General features: G+C 36.3%; 1 protein-coding gene across 1 annotated transcript in view; it reads left to right on the top strand.

The window, feature by feature from the left end:
* Nucleotides 1-20,342, top strand: part of dpa (disc proliferation abnormal) — a 77,527-nt gene that overhangs the window by 26,155 nt on the left and 31,030 nt on the right. The window contains exons 4-7 of the mRNA XM_083113713.1: nt 334-540; nt 3,209-3,443; nt 13,170-13,412; nt 16,222-16,450. Of these exons, the coding sequence (XP_082969839.1) occupies nt 334-540; nt 3,209-3,443; nt 13,170-13,412; nt 16,222-16,450 (914 nt within the window). The remainder of the gene's footprint in view (nt 1-333; nt 541-3,208; nt 3,444-13,169; nt 13,413-16,221; nt 16,451-20,342) is intronic.

The following is a 20,342-nucleotide window of genomic DNA, read 5'->3' as shown; positions in this document are numbered from 1 at the left end:
TACATCAATTCATTTGATCCACTCTTTATAAATTGTTTGTATTAATAGTAATAATAACAGCAGCACTAAATGAGATTTTCACGAACCATCTGCAAAATTTTGTCCACGAGGCTCCCAAGGTAGATACACGTGTCACTCAAATATGCTTCACGAGGCCCCGGGTTTAAAACTAGTGTGAGTTAAATACAACTCATGTGGGAGTTAACATGTTAATACAGAATTTTGATAAATGCCGTACACAGAACTTGCTTTATTTAGGAAAAGTAGGTGAAAATAATAATACTATTGTTTACACTACAAAGTACATTTTAATGTTTAATGTGCACTTTGCAGATGCCAGATGTACCTCAAACACCACGCCAAGATGTGGAGCAAACTGGGCCTCAACTTGTTGTCTGGGGAACCGATGTTGTTGTGAACCAGTGCAAGGAGAAATTTAAGAGGTTCATAATGTCATTTGTTGACCCTGAAGCGGAGATGGATGAAGTGAGTGAAGGAATGGATGTCAACGAACCACTCTACCTTCAGAAACTGGAGGAGGTAAGTAATTTGATCACTCGTGGAGTTTCAAATAAGGGGCGTATCTGTGGCTTTTGTGCTGTGCCTCCCATGCTGTTTATTTCATGTGCATTTAAGTTTCTTCCATACTGTACAATCGCAGACTTTTTCTTTACATGCTCCATCATTAGCAGGCCATGGATTGCGACATCATACACCTTTTTTGCTAGAAAAATGAAATTATACCTCATAGAAACTTTAATATATATACACACCCTATTTTTTATTTTTTGTTACAAGGTGCACGGCACGGCACGAATTTACAACATAACATATCAAACCGAATACAAAAAATACAGAATTACTGCATTTATTACATTGAAATGAGCATATTTTAGCCTTGCTCGATGCATACAAAATTCTTAACATGTCTAGGCGACATCTTCTGCATCAATGTTGTTTACGAGGATCACTCTGAAAGTTTTGAGAATCGACAACAATAAGCTGCTGGTGTTTCTATATTTAGATTGGCATTTCAGTAGCTAATTCTGCAATTTTCAACTTGCTCCAACAATGGGCTGAGTCAGCATGATAGTTTACACAGCAGCAGTTGGGGTTTCGTTTCGAGCAAGAATGGATCTGAAACGAGAGCATTTCCTCGCTGTGATTTTTTATGACTTCAAAGTTGGTTTAGTCAAGAGTAAGTGTCGTGAAAGATTGCACCGTGCATTTGGGTATCTTTGCCCTTCACAAGCCACCATCTGTCGATGGTTTGCAGAATTTAAGAGAGGAAGGGACTCCCTTGAAGGTGAAGATCATTCAGGGCAGCCAGCAACAGCCACAACATATGAAAATGTGGTGAAAGTTTAACAAATGTAGAGAGATCAACGATGTACATATGTGCAGATTCAGACAAGCCTAAACCCAATGGAGGCACAAGTGGTTCGGATCCCACTTTAAACTGTAGGTCCAGTCCCGATTAGCCTTACTGTGCATAAAGTGGACTTAAAACAACAAATCAATCAATCAGACAAGCCTAAATATTGGATCGGCAGCAGTTAAACAGATCCTGGATGAAAAACTTCATGTCAAGAAGATTTGCAGTCGCTGGATCCCCCACAACCTAACAAATGAGCAGGAAAGGACACGAGTGGATTGGTGCCATTAAATGTTGGACAACTTCAGTGGAGGAAGATCAAAAAACATTTTTAACATCATAACAGGTGACGAAAGCTGGATATACCAATATGATCCTGAAACGAAGCGGCAGTCATTAGTCTGGGTCTTCCCTGGGGAGGATCCTCCAAAAAAGTGATCAAGAAGTGTTGGCAAAAAGATGATCTGTTCTCTTTTCTCTGCATTGTGACAGTTCCACTTGAAGAAAAAACAGTCACTGCCAGATGGTACATGACAAAATGTCTGCCCAAAGTGTTCGATGCATTGAGGAGGAACCGTCCAAAGACAGGCCTGCACGGAATCATGCGGCATCATGACAATGCCTCTGCTCACACCGCAAGGGAGACAGCAAATCTTCTGAACAAGTAAAAACATTACACCATCACCCTTACAGCCCAGATCTGGCCCCATGTTATTTTTTTTTCCTAGTGAAAGAAAACATTCGTGGTTGTCGATTTGACTCACCTGAAGCTGCGGTGGCTGCACATGAACAGTGGCTTTGTAGCATGCTGCATGGCGTCCAGCTTTCAAAAAGTAGTTTGAACGGATGACACGTATAGTGTGTGGTGGAGAGTACTTTAAGAAGATGTAATGGAAAGAATATATATTTTTCCATTTTAAGGCTTCCATTCTCAAAACTTTCAGAGTGACCCTCGTAGTATATAAGATATTAAAATTACAAGCACCTAGCTATCTCCACGAGAAACTCACATGTAGAAATTCAATACATTCATACAATACAAGAGGTCGGCGAAAATTGACATTCAGCTGTCAGTTTCGAAGGCTCCTTCTTTCTCTGGTCTTCAAAGGTTTGGAATGCTCTTCCCGATTACGTCTCATCTGCTATCTCACCAAAAAGCTTCAAAGAACGAGCTTTATTATTTTTATTGCAAGAACAACTGAACACATTAGCTCATGCAACTAAGCAACAACAAGATCCAAATAAAACCCGTATTTTGCGAACATTTACTTGACACAACTAATATTTCAAATTATGTATAAGTTATTTTAGTCGTGATTTGGAAAGTGTGTGTGTGTTAATGTATTCTTTATTTTTTTTTCATTTATGTTAAATTCATTCATGTTATATATTTGATTTTAGTGTTATAAATGTATAGTAACTTAATTTTCCAGAGTTAGGCGGTAGAGCAGCCTACGACTATGCATCACTCTGTAGTAAATAAAAAGACTTGTATTCTATTGTCCTGAATAGATGGAAAGCTGTGCAAGTTGCCTGTAGTGTCTCTCCTCGCAAAACTGAAGTGCTTTAAGTGGAGTACTACAAGCTCTGATGTGGATGGTCAAAGTGGTCAGCAAAATTAATAAAATTCAATAAACAGGTACAAGTATGCGTAAGCAGGTTTCATTTGTGTATCAATATCTTACCACCTTTAAATTCCCGTAGCATGAATTTGAAAATTAAAATGAAACTGCTTGTAAGTAAAAGTTATAAAACATTTTATAGATCATGTTTCTTAAACCCCATGTTACTGGTTGTGCCTTGTTTATTAAATCTTTGTGTAATAAATTCCAGATCCACACACTAGAGGAGCCATGCCTTAGCATCAACTGTGCCCACTTGGAGACTTTTGATGTGAATCTGTATCGGCAGTTGGTGCGCTATCCGCAGGAAGTGATCCCGGCATTTGACATGGGAGCCAACGAGCTGTTCTTCGAGCGCCACCCTGCTGCTGTGCTGGAGCACCAGATACAAGTCCGTCCGTTCAATGCAGAGAAGACTAGAAATATGCGTGGCCTTAATCCAGAAGGTAAGAATGTATGCTTTTCATATAGGGTTCCCATAAATGATTCATCTGATTTCAGAACCCTGTATTTTCCAAAGTACCGGGTGTCCCAGAAGTCTTTCCCTGATTACAAACTTTATTCATATCCGCTATATGCAAGGTAGAGATGTGAAAGTGGTGCCAAAATGTTGGAAAACTAACAAATTTTTTTTTGTTGCAGGTTTGAGTAACGTGGCTGTAGTGTAGCAGTGTCAGTGTCCAGAAAACCGGAATTGTTCACAAATCAGGAAAAAGCTCAGCATGTCCCCTGGTATCACAAGACCTGGTCACCAATAACAGTGCAGAGGAACTTTCAAACGTACAGAATTCTTACGTGTAGAATATCTGCCATCAATAAGTTGGTATTTAAAAAATGGAATTTATCTTCATTCCCAAATCCTGTCAAGTCCAGGAAACATTGTATGGAAAAATGCCACCCAATGTCAAGAGCATTAATTCCGGATTCCTTGGCACTGACACTGCTACACTACAGCCACATTACTGAAACCTGCAACAAATAACCTTGGTTAGTTTTCCAACATTTTGGCACCACTTTCACATCTCTACATTGCATATAGTGGATATGAATAAAGTTTGTAATCAGGGAAAGACTTCTGGGACACCCGGTATTACACATGCATTAATGATTGATATGTGAAAAGAATTGGAAACTCGCCAAGTTTTCCTGACACACACCAAGTGGCAGCACGACTGCAGTGTCATTACAAAATGGCGACAATGCAGGATACATCTGTTACTGCAGTCCAGCATGCATTCAGAAGAGATTACTGGAAAGAAACTCTCAGTCTTCAGAACATTCTGTGGTGGTGTTGGCAGTTTAAGGACACTGGTTGTCTGTGTAAATGGAAAATCACAGATTTGGCATGTTGGTGAGGGTGACTTAGATCTGTTCACATGGTCCTCCAGGTCTCGTGATCTAACACCGTGTGACTTCCTTTAAGGAGTATGTTTACGTACCCCTGCTGCCAACAACAATCTTTGCGACATCTCCATTTGTCTACATTAGTAGAAACACATTTATTTCGAATTTTCTTTTGCCACACCGAATGCACCATGCAATTGGGCATGCACGTAAAATGACACCACACTCCACTGGAGGGGACAAAAGAAAAGGTGGCACCCATCATTTTTTACACCACAATACATAAAATGCAGTATGGCACCGGAGGGTTGTGTTCACGTTATGCTCAGTTAATTGGACCGGAGCTACTCTTGGGTACTTCAACCCAATATAGTTTCTTCATTTTTGCTCACAAGGGAGGTTATCTAAGTGTCCCCCTCCGATTTCCATGAAACTTGGCAGGTGTGTAGGAAGAAATACGTGTTTTTTTTTTGTTTCAGCTAAAAAACTGTTTTAGGGGGCAAACTCCTCCCCCCTCAAATGTCAAGTTGAGGACAAATTGAAGTGGGGATCTGACCCCTGTGTTCTCCTCCAATTTCCATGAAACTTGGCAGGTGTATAGAAGGGCCCAAAGGAAGAAATACGTGTTTTTGTTTCAGCTAAAAGACTGTTTTAGGGGGCAAAATCTGCCTCAAATGTCAAGATGAGGACAAATTGACCTGGGGATCTGACCCCTGTGTCACCCTCAGATTTCCATGAAATTTGGCAGGTGTATTGAGGGGCCCTATGCCCCTGTTTCTTCCTATACCATATTTACGTGGTTTCGGGGTCAGATCTCCACTTCAATTTGTCCTCATCTTGACATTAGGTGGGGGAGGGGGGTTGCCCCCTAAAACCGTTTTTTAGCCGAAACAAATAAACACGTATTTCTTCCTTTGGACCCCTCTATCCACCTGCCAAGTTTCATGGAAATTTGTGGGAGACATTTAGATAACCTCCCTTGTCAGAGAAGCTTCAAAAGTAATAGAAGTTACACAAATCATGAAACCCTATCATCCCTGAAGAAGGATTGAGATAGATCTGAAAATTAGGACTGTGAATTTGTCTTGGTTGTTTTTATGATGATGATGACACATTTTATGAAATATCACCTCTTTTATGTATAATCTGTAGAGGCACATATTTTTGGTAAATAAAATAGCAAAATTTCGGTACAAAGACAGTCAATTTCGGGTTCAAAAGCTGTGAATAAAATAAAACTTCGATGTATAGCAGTGAAAAAACAGACCAAAATTTGATTTAAAAACTGCACTTATTACAAAATAAACATAACCCTTCTAATAGCTTCGTGTTTTCGTCAAAAACGAGATATGCATGTCCCTAATAATCATCATCCTTTGCCGTTTCCTGCCTCTGGCTGGGTCGGCATAGAAGTCAAGCCTCTCCATTTCTTCCACGGTGTTTCAATCTTGTCCTCTTCTCCTAACACTCTCCACTATCTGCTCTTTCCACCAACATCTTGGTCTCCCCCTTGGTCTTATTTGCACTCCTTGTGCATGGTAAGCTCTTACTGGTAGTCTTTCTGCATCCATCCTCTTCATGTGTCTGAACCACCTCATTTGTACCTGATCTATACTGTCCTGAAGCTTCACCACCCTCACTGTCTGTCCAATCTTCTTATTTCTTATTCTATCTCTTCTAGTCTTCCCCAAAATACTCCTTAAAAATTTCATCTCCACTGCCTGCTTCTTTCTTTTGTCTCTCTCTGTCATTGTGCAAGTCTCTGCTCCATACATAATTATTGGCACATAGTGTGTGTTATATGTTACCTTCTTGCATTACATAGGTACATCCCTGTTCCATATTAATGTTCGAACACATTGATATAGTCCACCACCCATTTGTCCTCTTCTGTTTACCTCCTCGTCTATTCTTCCACTTCTCTCAATTATGCTTTCTAGATAATAGAAGCACTCCACTACCCTCAACTCTTCCGTGTCCATCTTTATTCTTGGTTCATTTCTGGCTCTGTTTCTTGTTATTAGCATCTCGCTCTTTTCTGCACTGAATTTCGCTCCTGCTCTTCTGATTTAATCATTCCAACTATCAAGCTGTCTCTATACTTCTTCCCCTTCCCCCATATTACCGTTAAAAGCGTATGGCTGGTAACGTTACTAAGTCATCAGCATACAACAGGGCCTTCATCTCCTCCTCTCCCTATCTTCTTCCCCACCTCTTTGTTAATTGCATCCATTGTAATTATGAAGAGTAGTGGGGAAAGAGCACTACCCTGTTTTAGTTCATTACTTCGTAACATCCCCCACAAAACAGAGGAACGTGTCAGCCATGAAGTTCATAAACCCGATCACCAGCCGTTGCACTCATAGGTATGTAAGGAATGCCATGTCAGAAGTTAACCAACCTTCTGAATTAGTGGTATTGCAAACAGGTAAATAAGGTGCTGTCCAAAAAGGTATTATAGAGTAATATGACTGCATTATGGAGAAAGGCGAGGAAATAAGTATTGAGTGCAACGGGCGGTGAGGGGTATTTTGCGTGGGGATTGCAGCTTGGAAGGAGCAGGAGAGTTTCGGGAAAACTGTACAGGCTCGGGCCTAAGTGTTCGCTTTGAAAATCATAGCTATCAGCCAAAGACAGGTATTTACCTTATATAACCATGTGTGATCCAAACTTGAAAGTGTAAAAACCAAGTGATTGTGTTTTGCATCTCTTGATTTTTTTTTTTTTGTTTACCTCTCGTTCGTTACCGTTGAGCTAACAGCAAAAGGTGAGTGCTCGTTTGTCATGAGGATGAATGGTGATCGAGCTACACCACCCATCGGCACATCTAAAGGTCCCAGGTTTGATCCCAATTCCTAGGAGGACGTTACGACTTATAATACTGAACCACTCTGTTCTTCCCACTGATGTCTTCACACAGCTCTGGTTCGCTATGTATGTGCTCTGTACTCTACACACTATCTCTTCCTCGACTCCTTTCTCTCTTAGAGCCTTCCAAATCGTTGTTCTGTCCATGGTATTGTATGCCTTTTCTAAATCTAGGAATGCCATAATCAAATCATTTCCATACTCGTAGTGCCTTTCCTGCATTTGCCTAATGGTGAATATCAGGTCTACTGTTGATCTGGCCCTTCTAAATGCATACTGTTCCTCTCTCATGTTCAGCTCTGTTACTTCCCTTATTCTTTTCTCTAATATTTTCTCATACACCTTTGCTGAGTGGCACATTACTGTTATTCTTCTGTAGTTTTTACATTCCTTTCTGTCATCCTTCTTGAATATGGGAACTATTTGTCCCTTCGTCCAATCTCTTGGCACTTCTCTCTTGCCACACTGTTTCCAACACACTGTACATCCACGGCACACCAATCACTCCTGCCCCTAATAATCTGTTACATTATTTCTGTGATTTTGCTGTTTTTTTTTTTCCCGAAATTCCCATTTTCACTTTAACACACGTTTCTGCCAGATATACCTAAAATTATAGTCATTGTATTTTTAAGCTCTCCCCTATGATGGCAATTTTTAGTAACAAGACTCATACATTTGTGTTACTCACAAAAACCTTGTAATCAGGAAAAATAAGAGCCATTAACTCCAGTGTTATTTCACTTTTCATGTAACTAACTAACTCCCTAGCCTTCTTAAACCTGAAGGTTCATGGCTGCAGCAACACAGGCCTTCCATCTGTCCCTATTTTGAGCAAGTTCTATATACTCTTTTCCATCCCTACCGATTTCCTTTAGGTCCATCTCAACGTTGTCCCTCCATCTTCGTCTTGGTCTTCCTACAGGTCTCTTACCATCAGGTTTCCCAACAAGAATCCTGTAAACTCCTCTTTCCTCTCCCATTCGTGCCACATGGCCTGCCCACCTAAGTCTTCTTGATTTAATTATTCTAATAATATCTGGACATGAATACAAATTATGTAGTTCTAAATTATGTAACCTTCTCCACTCACCTGTCTCCTCGTCCCTTTTAGGTCCAAAGATTTTCCTAAAGTAAAGTAAAAAAAAAAAAAAAAAAAAAAAAAAAAAAAAAAAAAAAAAAAAAAAAAAAAAAGTAAAGTGTTACCCTGTGCTTAGCACCACGCCATGAAGGCGTATAACTCTTGGCAGTATACCGCTAAGCGAAGTGGATACAAGCAAAAACTTGGGAATTGTGTTCGATAGACACTTAAATTGGGAGCCACAAGTCGAATTTATTGTGAAAAACTGTATGGGGAAACTTAAATCTTTGTATCATTTAAAACATACTCTGGACGCTAATGTTAAAGATCGTCTTATGCAAGCACTCGTCCTATCCACATTAGACTATTGCGCTCCAGTGTACAGTAATATATCCCAGGGCCTAAACTATAAACTTCAAAAAATTCAGAATTGTTGTATACGTTTCATATTTAACCTAAACAGAAAGGAACATGTATCCCCCTATTTAAAGAATCTTATTTTCAAATACTCTCAATTTATGTTCCTCTTTCAATGTAAGGGACCAAGTTTCACATCCATATAATACTACAGGCAAAATTACTGTTTTGTATATTTTAACTTTTAGTTTCTTAGATATTAAACGTGAAGACAAAAGTTTATGAAGAGAGAAGTAACATGCATTTCCTGAATTAAGCCTACTTTTTATTTCCTCTTTAATATAATTTTCAGTTGTTAATATTACTCCTAAGTATTTGAATTTGGAAACTGGTTCAAACAAGTTGTTATCAATAATTAGATTTTGATTATTACCTAACACTTGGTTTCGGCCTGTAAGCATATATTAAGTTTTCTCTTTGTTAACTTCCAAACCTATCTCTTTAGCAGTTTTGAAAAATATTTTAGCATTATTCTTAATTGTATTCACATCATCCCCAGTAAGTCTACATCATCTGCATGTGCTAACAACTGAGTCACACCATTTAATTTTAAACCTTTTTTAGTTTCTTTTACCTTCCTAACAGCATATTCTAAAGCAAAATTAAAGAGCAATGGAGATAATGCATCTCCTTGTTTTAACCCATCATGAATTGTAAATTTGTCAGACATATTAATACCCACACGAATTTTACTTTCTGTTTCACTGGTGCATATTTTTATCATACTAACAAGCTTCTTAGGTATTCCATACTCTACTAATATATTATATAATTTATCTCTTTTGACCGAATCATATGCTTTTTTGAAATCAATGAATAGCTGATGGACATTTTGATTATATTCCCACTTTTTTTCAAGTGTCTGTCTTATGTGAAAAATTTGATCTGTAGTTGATCTGTTACGTTTAAATCCACATTGATAATCACCTATAATTTCATTAGCATATGTGGTTAGTCTTGTTAAAGGAATGTTAGATAATATTTTATATGTTGTTTAGAGTAGAGAAATTCCACGGTAATTATTGCAGTTCATTTTATCACCTTTTTTAAACACAGGAACAATTATGGATTCTTTCCACTGTTGAGGGATTTCTTCTTTATTCCATATTAAACAAATTAATTTATGAATTTGACATATTAACGAATTTCCACCATATTTAATTAACTCAGCTGGTATTAAATCAATGCCAGGTGCTTTGTTATTCTTTAGCCTTTTAATAGCATCTTTAACTTCAGTCAAGTTAGGTTCTGGAACTAAAGGTTCTGCTGTGTGGACTTCATTTACTTCTGATTTATCTCCTACATGGACATTTAAAAGGTCATTAAAGTAGTTCTTCCATCTATTTAGAATATCGCTTGGGTCAGCTAGAAAATCACCGTCTTTATCTTTTATCAAGTTTACTTTAGGTTGCCACCCCTTTCTAAACTCATTTACACCTTTATATGAATCTCTGATATTTTTATTTTTGCTGTTTGTTTCAATTTCGTTAATTTTGCTTTTCAAGTAATCTCTTTTTTTACTTCTAAACGTGCGGTTAACTTCTCACTTTATTCTATTATAATTGTTTAGATTTGTATCATCAGAGTTATTTAACCACCTAAGTCTAGCCTGATTTCTTATTTCTATTAGATTATGACATTCATTATCAAACCATGGCTTACTTTTTCTCGGTTTATGGTATCCTATACTTTCTTTAGCTGCTGATTCTATTGCATTACGTATGTGCTCCCAATTCTTATTTACGTCTGTTTCATTTATATTTTCATCATCATTTAAATCCTGCAAAACATCAAATCTATTTGACAGTTTAATTTTCTAATCTTTCTTAATTCTTTCATCAGTAAACTTTCCTGTATCAAATTTTATAACTTTTAGATTTTGTTGCTTATGATTTATCACTGAGTGTCTTTCTCTTAATTTAGCAATTACTAAATAATGGTCACTGGCACAGTCAGCACCTCTATGTGTACAAACGTCAATTATAGCGATGTGCCGAAGCCGATTACAGGTGTATGAAAATCGGCCGAAATTGACACATCGGCATCAGTATCGGAATCGGCAAAAATCCGATATTTAAACCGGTACAGATTATACTAGAGTTTTTACCTTCTAATAAGTTTTATATTCTACTTTTGTAAGATTTATTGAAAATTTGGTTATGATTCGTCATTATTGTAGAGTTTGTGTAATAAAATTATTGCAAACTCATTCAGAGGATCAACCTAACTCAAAATCGGAAATAAAACAGTACATTGCTGAACCAGGATCTGCTGTTGTATTGGAAATTCAAAAATGAGTATTCAAACCTGAAGCAAGTGCTGAGAAAATACTTGAGCATACCTGCTGCATCAGTATTCAGTGATTGAGTGTTCAGTGTTGCTGAACAGATTTGAGATAAGAAAGGAAGTAAGTTACTTCCTGAAGTGCTTCCAAATCTCGTGTTTCTGAAGTTGAATCTGGCAGAACAGGAATTCATTTTGCATTTCAAAGAACTGCTTGTGTACTAATGTTAAATCTCTTGAGAATCCATGTTCTTCTTAAAGGTTCATAACATTTTGTAGATGCAAATGTACATTCGCATCTCTTGAGAATATATATGTATATACATATGATATGCAATAGAAATGTACATAGCAAATTTATTTTTGTAATGCTGAAAATAACATCCCATTTCTGTTTAATAATCTTATGTATCGGAATCGGTTAAATATCGGCATCGGTATCGGTTCCAAAAATTATCGGTGAGTACATCGGCATTGGTAAATTTTCAGCTTCGTCACATCCCTAGTCAATTATATTAGTATGTATGCCTTCTCTTATCAATGAAAATATGATCTATCTGATTATGAGTTTTACCATCTGGAGAAGACCAGGTATATTTATGGATATCTTTATGTTTAAAAGTGGTACTTTTCACAATTAAATTCTTTGAGGTTGCAAAAGTAATCAATCTTATACCATTATCATTACTTAATTCATGAAGACTTTCTTTACCAATCGTGGGTTTAAATGTCTCTTCTTTGCCAATCTGTGCATTACAGTCACCTAACAGAATTTTCATATCATACTGAGAAAATTTATCAAAGACCTGTTCTAACTGTATAAAAATCATCTTTATCTTCCGTTGGTGCATGTATGTTTATTAAAATAATTTTACACCACCTACCCTGTAAAACTGCATATGATATCCTATCATTAATAAATTCTACTGTTTTAAGAGCAGAGATAATTCTATTATTTATGAAAAAGCCTGTTCCAAAATTATGATTTTCAGTACCACCATAGAAAAAAGTATAATTTTTAGTTTTACAATTCCCTTCTCCTGGCCACCTAACTTCCTGGACAGCAACTACATCTAATTTATACTTAAGTATCTCATTAACTGTACACTGAAATGCCCCAGGCCGGTAAAGACTCAGAACATCCCAAGTGCCTAATTTAATATCCTTATTCCTAATGTAGATCTTATCCTTAGTCCAGGGACCTCCCAAAATAGTCCCCACTTTTCATGTTTTCGTCAAAAATGAAATGCCTTTACACATTATACAATTAACTGTCTTAGTTCCAATACAATAAAATGATTATTTCTTAAGATATAGTACATTTTCCTGCATTTTAATTTCTACAGCCAAAGTCCCCTTGAAGAAAATTTAATGGAGGTTGCACTATGAATTGACTTGGTGGATGTATTGAAAACGATAACCAGTCCAAATTAACTTACTATTCGTTTTCAGGGTTATCAAGACAATGCAATCAATTTTGGAATGAAAGAGTACAGGCCAGATGATGCCGATATAAATTTTATTTTCAAAACTTGGAAAACAAGACCATTAATTTGTCTTTTAATGTAGTGTTAATCATAAAGAAAGAACCAGTAGCGTAGAGCTTAATGATTTGATATTTACTTTTTGAATGGTAAACAAGGTACAGTAGAGCGTCGATTATCCGAAGTAATTGGGGGACATGGGTGTTCGGAAAACTGGTTTGTTCGGATAATCGAACTGTACATGTTTATTTGCCAAAAAGAAGTACTGTACAGTAAATTTATTCATAAAAACAGGCATCTCTTTAAGTATTACAAAGTAACGTACAAAGGTAACTTTAGTAGGAATATATAGTATGTGGTACAGTTTATTAAACAAAAATATGTACATATTACATACGCATTTTGCATGAACAATACATACACCGACAGAAGTGTGCTGATTGTTGAAACACAGCGACTGGCGGCTTGGCCGGTCAGCAGCGCCTTATGAAGGCCCCATTAGAAGCAATGTTCCGCCAGCGGTGGCTCAGTGCGGCGACTACTGTGGGAAACTTGGTTTGGGAGTGAGGGGGATGATGGACGGTAGGGTGGGAGAGTAACAGGTGCGAGCGAGTACACAGTTCGGTTAAGCGGTCGTTCGGTTGACCGACGTTCGGATAATCGACGCTCTACTGTACATGAATTTTTCCCTCCAGATATTGATCAGCTGATTACCATAAGTGGCATGGTGATTCGTTCGTCCAACATCATGCCAGAGATGAGAGAAGCCTTCTTCAAGTGCGCCGTGTGCTCCAACACAACTAGTGTAGAAGTGGACAGAGGCCGCGTCACTGAACCAACTGTTTGCACTAATTGTAGCACAAACCACAGCTTCTTGTTGATCCACAACAGGTGTCAGTTTTCTGATAAGCAGCTTATAAAACTTCAGGAGTCTCCAGGTAAAATCTTTGAAATTTTTCCCTATTTATTGCTTATTTATATTCATATGATGTGATTTACAGATCATGTTGTGTTCACTCTAATCAACTTATGGAAACACTGATTATTTAGAAGTTCATATGAACAAGTTCAATTTTAATTCACTCTAAATGAACTTGGTTTAAAGTATTGCATTGCACCAACAGGAATGAATGTTAAGGAGATTCTGTTTAACTGATCCGAGATGAATTTGTAACTGATCAGTAGAAGCACATATTTTTGGTAAATAAAAAAGCAAATTTTCGGTAGAAAAACAGTCAATTTCGGGTTCAAAAGTGGTAAATGAAATGAAATTTCGCTGTTATAGCGGTGAAAAAGCAGCATATAAAATGACATTTTAGTTTTAAAAATGTGAATATTATCTGAAATTTGATTTAAAAACTGCACTATTACACAAAATAAACCTATCCCTTCTAATAGCACATTAAATCATTACCAGAATATTAAGTTTATTCCTGTATAAAGGAGTCTATTTTTACTTCTCAAATATTTACAGCAGAATTAATCAATTTTCCGTGAATTGCATAACTCACAGGTTACTTCAGACTTCAGAAAGTGTCGTGTCGATATATAAACAGTAAATTTCGTGTTTAAGAATCTATTTCGCATTTTGCAGTTCATTTTGCATCATTTCGTGACAAAACAGGGCAAGAAAATGCACCTCTCACCTTTCAGAAACATGAAAAATTAACATTACAATTCGTTATTTCACATTTCGTGTTGTCAAAAATGAAATATGCATGCCTCTACTGATTCGAGATAAATTTGTAAGGCTATACCTGATTGGTTCGCTTGTAAACCCTGTTTTACTATAACGATTGGAAGTGAAAGACCGCATAAGCTAGTGTGGTGTGATTAAAGTTACAACATGTAGGAGAAAGAAGTAATTTGGTCTGCAAACTTATCTGAATTTGTTGACAAGTACAAGGATGTAATAGAGTGTAAAAGTAAACTAACGTCACAAAGCCAAAGGAGAAGGAAAGCGTATATGTATTTGACAGATAGGCTTTTAATGTTTCTTGATTTTTCTGAAAGTTCAGCTTTTGGTTACCAGTCAGAGCCATTTCTTGTATGTAGACTGTTGTACAAAGTCATTGGGTATGAACATGTAAATTAATTCTTCCAACTTAAAAAATTCAAAGGATCTGTATGAAGATTCATGGAAAATGTATTTTTATAACTAACTAAATAACCCGAAGGTTCATGGCTGCAGCAACACAGGCCTTCCATCTGTCCCTATCTTGAGCAAGATCTATATACTCTTTTCCATCTCTACTGATTTCCTTTAGGTCCATCTCAACGTTGTCCCTCCATCTTCCTCTTGGCCTTCCTATAGGTCTCTTACCATCAGGTTTCCCAACAAGAATCCTGTGAACTCCTCTTTCCTCTCCCATTCGTGCCACATGGCCTGCCCACCTAAGTCGTCTTGATTTAATTATTCTAATAATATCTGGACATGAATACAAATTATGTAGTTCTAAATTATGTAACTTTCTCCACTCACCTGTCTCCTCATCCCTTTTAGGTCCAAAGATTTTCCTAAGGATCTTATTTTCAAATACTCTCAATTTATGTTCCTCTTTCAATGTAAGGGACCAAGTTTCACACCCATATAATACTACAGGCAAAATTACTGTTTTGTATATTTTAACTTTTAGTTTCTTAGATATTAAACGAGAAGACAAAAGTTTATGAAGAGAGAAGTAACATGCATTTCCTGAATTAAGCCTACTTTTTATTTCCTCTTTAATATAATTTTCATTTGTTAATATTACTCCTAAGTATTTGAATTTGGAAACTGGTTCAAACGAGTTGTTATCAATAATTAGATTTTGATTATTACCTAACACTTGGTTTCGGCCTGTAAGCATATATTTAGTTTTCTCTTTGTTAACTTCCAAACCTATCTCTTTAGCAGTTTTGAAAAATATTTTAGCATTATTCTTAATTGTATTTATATCATCCCCTAATAAGTCTACATCATCTGCATGCTACATGCTACATGCTAACAACTGAGTCATACCATTTAATTTTAGTCCTTCGTTAGTTTCTTTTACCTTCCTAACAACATATTCTAAGGCAAAATTAAAGAGCAATTGAGATAATGCATCTCCTTGTTTTAACCCATCATGAATTGTAAATTTGTCAGACACATTAATACCCACACGAATTTTACTTTCTGTTTCACTGGTGCATACTTTTATCATACTAACAAGCTTCTTAGGTATTCCATACTCTACTAATATATTATATAATTTATCTCTTTTGACCGAATCATATGCTTTTTTGAAATCAATGAATAGCTGATGGACACTTTTTTTCAAGTGTCTGTCTGATGTGAAAAATTTGATCTGTTACGTTTAAATCCACATTGATAATCACCTATAATTTCGTTAGCATATGGGGTTAGTCTTGTTAAAGGAATGTTAGATAATATTTTATATGTTGTGAGTAGAGAAATTCCACGGTAATTATTGCAGTTCATTTTATCACCTTTTTTAAACACAGGAACAATTATGGATTCTTTCCACTGTTGAGGGATTTCTTCTTTATTCCATATTAAACAAATTAATTTATGAATTTGACATATTAATGAATTTCCACCATATTTAATTAACTCAGCTGGTATGAAATCAATGCTTTGTTATTCTTTAGCCTTTTAATAGCATAAATTTATTATAGTTAGCAATGTTTTATTCATTTCACCTTGTTTCATGTGAATAATTCCATTTCAAAGACAAAGAGATAAATCGTTCATATGTGTTGCAGATGACATGCCTCCTGGTCAGACACCACACACCGTGTCCCTCTTTGCTCATGGTGACCTCGTAGATAGCGTCCAGCCAGGAGACAGGGTTACGGTTACTGGTATTTACCGTGCTGTTCCAATTCTTGTGAATCCCCGCATGAGGAATGTTAGATCTGTGTACAAGACGCACATCGATGTGATTCACTTCAGGAAACTGGACTCCAAGAGGCTCCATGAACAAGAAGAAGGGTAAGCCATGTTTTGGTCTATGACACTATGTATCTTCAGGGTGGAAATCCTGGGAAATTTCTGGAAAAATCAAGATTTTGGTAGTAGTGCGCTAATATGTGCTGATAACTACAGAAATGTACTATTGGAAGGTACATGTTTATTTTGTGTGATAAGTAGACCTCGGATTTTTAGGTTCTAAAAAGTGCTTTTAGTTTCCTAAAATAGGTTCTAAAAATCCTAAAATAGGCTCTAAAAATCCTAAAATAGGTTCTAAAAATCCTAAAATAGGTTCTAAAAATCCTAAAATAGGTTCTAAAAATCCTAAAATAGGCTCTAAAAATCCTAAAATAGGCTCTAAAAATCCTAAAATAGGCTCTAAAAATCCTAAAATAGGCTCTAAAAATCCTAAAATAGGCTCTAAAAATCCTAAAATAGGTTCTAAAAATCTTAAATTAGGTTTTAAAAATCCTGAAGTACAGTAAAACCCCTATCCCGGAACACAATGGTTCCGAGCAAAATTTTCCGTCTTAACAGTTTTCCTTCTGATACAGGGTTGACTTTAAGTACAGTATAGAGCGCTGCAGGAAATAATAGAAAGACAGATTTACATTTCGCATTACCATGTACGTACATGAATAAAAATGCGATACAGTCGCAATAAGCATAGCAGAGATTACAATTATGTAACTATTCAACATGTTGGTACACTTTTTACAGTATTGTAAGAACGTACAGTATGTACTTATGTATCTTTTCAAACCCGGGACCCCTGTCATTGTAGCACGATGTGCATAGAGGGAAAGAGAAATATTGAAAGATGGAATAAGAGAGGTGAAGAAAGATTGAGATAAAAGTGAAGAAAAAATAAAGAAACAGAGATAACAAGAAAAATAGAAAGATGACGAAAGAACAGAGGAGAAATAGACAAAGAAAGGTGGAGAAAGAGGGTAAGAGATGAAAGAAAGAAACTGAATCGTAACAGCTATGAGTATTGTAGTGCATTATTTCATATCGACAATGTTACCGATAAGGGAGTGGCAACACAGGAATGTTCCACTTACAGTATTGCATTGTTGTCTTGCGAGCGAAAAAATAAAGGAAGAAATTTCCATCTTAATGAGAATTAAAACATCTCGTTGGTCTTTAAATGGTGTTCAGTTTCCACGTTAAGGAGGTTTCCACCTTAAGCAGGTCATTTTCAGGTATAAAATCTGTCCGTTCTGGGTCTTTTTTTTTTTCGTATTTAAAGGTTTCCTTTTTATAGAGATTCCGGGATATGCAGTTTTTACTGTAGATTACAAAAAAAAAAAATTCAAATGGTTCAAAATTCCTGTAAAATATTGATTTGTTTCAACCTTTAAAAACAAAATTTCACAAGAACCGTAAGAAATTTTAATAGGCATGTTTATCAATCAAATATTAATTTTCTAACCCAAGTTTTTTTATTTGTTTCATATTTTTAAAAATTATCCACAAATTATTGTATTGCGCTGTTAGCAAAAGTTACTTGTTGATGTGAAAATTAGGTAATGCATATTTTGCTGCACATTATCGTTTTTCATGTTATCCACAGTCAAACTGTCTTTTGTCTTGTATGCTGAAAATGATCTTCAACAGAAACATAGTTAATAGTGCAAATTTGAATGCTAAAACGTTACTTTCGCAAGACGTGAATGCCACAAAGCACAAGGACCAGAAGTTTGCACTTTGGACGTGCAGGTAGTAACGGTTGTTGGGTGTCAAAACTGGGATGCGGAGGAAAGGGGGGGGGAAACAGTTTACTTTCTCTAGGTAGACAAGGCTTAGCATTAGAGTCCATAGTGCGGGAGCAAAAAGTAGAGCGACTCCCCCCTCTAATCGCAGCCATTGCATGCGGGTAACAGTGGCATCAGACATTTTGTTTTCTTTAGAGCTTTGAAACAAATATCATGCACTTGGAGAGTGGGAAATCGACACAGTATGTTTCAAACAAGTTAGTCATTGAATTTTTTCGTCACCAAACAGAGTAAGTAACTTTGCGAGATATAAAAATCCCGTAAAACCTAAAAAAAGGTTTGATTTAGGTGCATAAACCTAACATAGGTTCTAGCAAGCAAAATTCGTTATTTTAGGCTCTATAAAACTTCATCAGTTGTTGCATTTTTTAATGAAACGCTGACATAACTTGTTATTTCTTATTTACCTGCAAAGGAGAAAATAGATTAAAAACGTAAAATCCGAGGTCTAGTGATAAGTAACAGCCCTTGAAGGGCCTGCTAGAGTGACTTTTCATTGGGTGACACGTGGTCAGCGCATCAAATCCCATTGCCGCTGTTTTCTGGCTTTGGTGACTGGAGCCCGCTACTTCTTCTTTTCAAGTAGCTTCCCAAATGTCCTCACGAAGCTGGGTCAACGCCAAAATTTTGGGGGCTCCCATCAGGAATTGAACCTGGGACCGCCCGTACGAATGGCAAGAGTGCTAACCACTTGGCTGTGCTGGAGCCCTTGTGTGTTAAGTATAGGCATGCATATTTAGTTTTTGACGAAAAAACGAAATGTGAAATAACTAGGGCTGATAGCATATTGGTTACGTTCGTGTTACTCACGTCTATAAATAAAAATATGTTAGAGAATTGATTTCGTCTACTTACGAACATCAATCCACATCGGAGAAATGTCATGTGAGGATACTAGGTAAAATTTTGGGGGTTAAACGTAGTTTACAACGAACATTACTCACTTATGTAAGTAGATGAAATCAATTCTCTAACGTACTTTTAACTAGGACTGAGCCGATACCACTTGGAACCAATACTGATGCCGATACTCTCACCAATTCCCACCGATACTTGAAAACTACAATAAATAAAATTTGTTCAAAATATTGATCAATATCGGTGGGTAAATAATCTTCTCCAATTATATGCATCAATTTACCAAGAAATTTGCTTTAGAATATTCAAGAATTGCATCAGAATATTACAATAGATATCATGCAATCGCAAAATATAGATTTTCGTACAAAATTGGTGCTAAATTTTTTAAAAAGTTTGAATTTTGCGTGATATCCAGGATAATTAAACTCTGCGAAAGTGTAGCCCGACATTTTTGGGATCCGGTGATAGACGAATATGCCGGAAAAGTATCGGCTGGTATTGGTAGATGAATCCCAACCGATACTTTCCGATGCCAATACCGATACATCAGCATGGGTATCAGCTTAGCCCTAGAAATAACACATTGTAATGTTAATTTTTCATGTTTCTGAAAGGTGCGAGGTGCATTTTCCTACCCTGTTTTGTCACAAAATAATGGGAACTAGACTTAAACACGAAATTTAAAGTTTATTTACCGATGCGACACTTTCTGATATCAGAATTATCTTGTCAGTTATGCAATTCACGGAAAATTGATTAATTCTGCTGTAAATATTTGAGAAGCAAAAATGGACCCCTTTATACAGCAATAAACTTAATTTTCTGGTAACAACATAAATGTGCTATTAGAAGAGATCGTTTATTTTTTTAGTTTATTTTGTGTAGTAAGTGCAGTTTTTAATCTAATTTTGGATTATATTCACATTTTTAAAACCAAAATGTAATTGTATATAACTCTTTTTCACCGCTATAACAGCAAAATTTTTATTTTATTTACTGCAAGAACAGCAAAATTTTATTTTATGTACTGCTTTTGAACCCTAAATTTGCTGTTTTTGTACTGAAATTTTGCTTTGTTATTTACCAAAAATATGTGCCTCTAGTGATAAGTATAGTTTTTAAAATCAACTTTAGGGTTTTATTCACCATTTTAGAAACAAAATTCCAAAATGTGCCCAGTTTTTATATAAAAAATCTTGATCTTTTATTCACTATAAGTATGTGGCTCTAATAATGTGTAAACACCGAGACAAAATTCCTACATTTTGTGTGTG

Source organism: Lepisma saccharinum, chromosome 28, assembly GCF_977018435.1.
Source record: "Lepisma saccharinum chromosome 28, izLepSacc3.1, whole genome shotgun sequence".
In the NCBI taxonomy this organism is placed as follows: domain Eukaryota; kingdom Metazoa; phylum Arthropoda; class Insecta; order Zygentoma; family Lepismatidae; genus Lepisma; species Lepisma saccharinum.
This window is presented reverse-complemented; position numbering and strand designations above follow the sequence as displayed.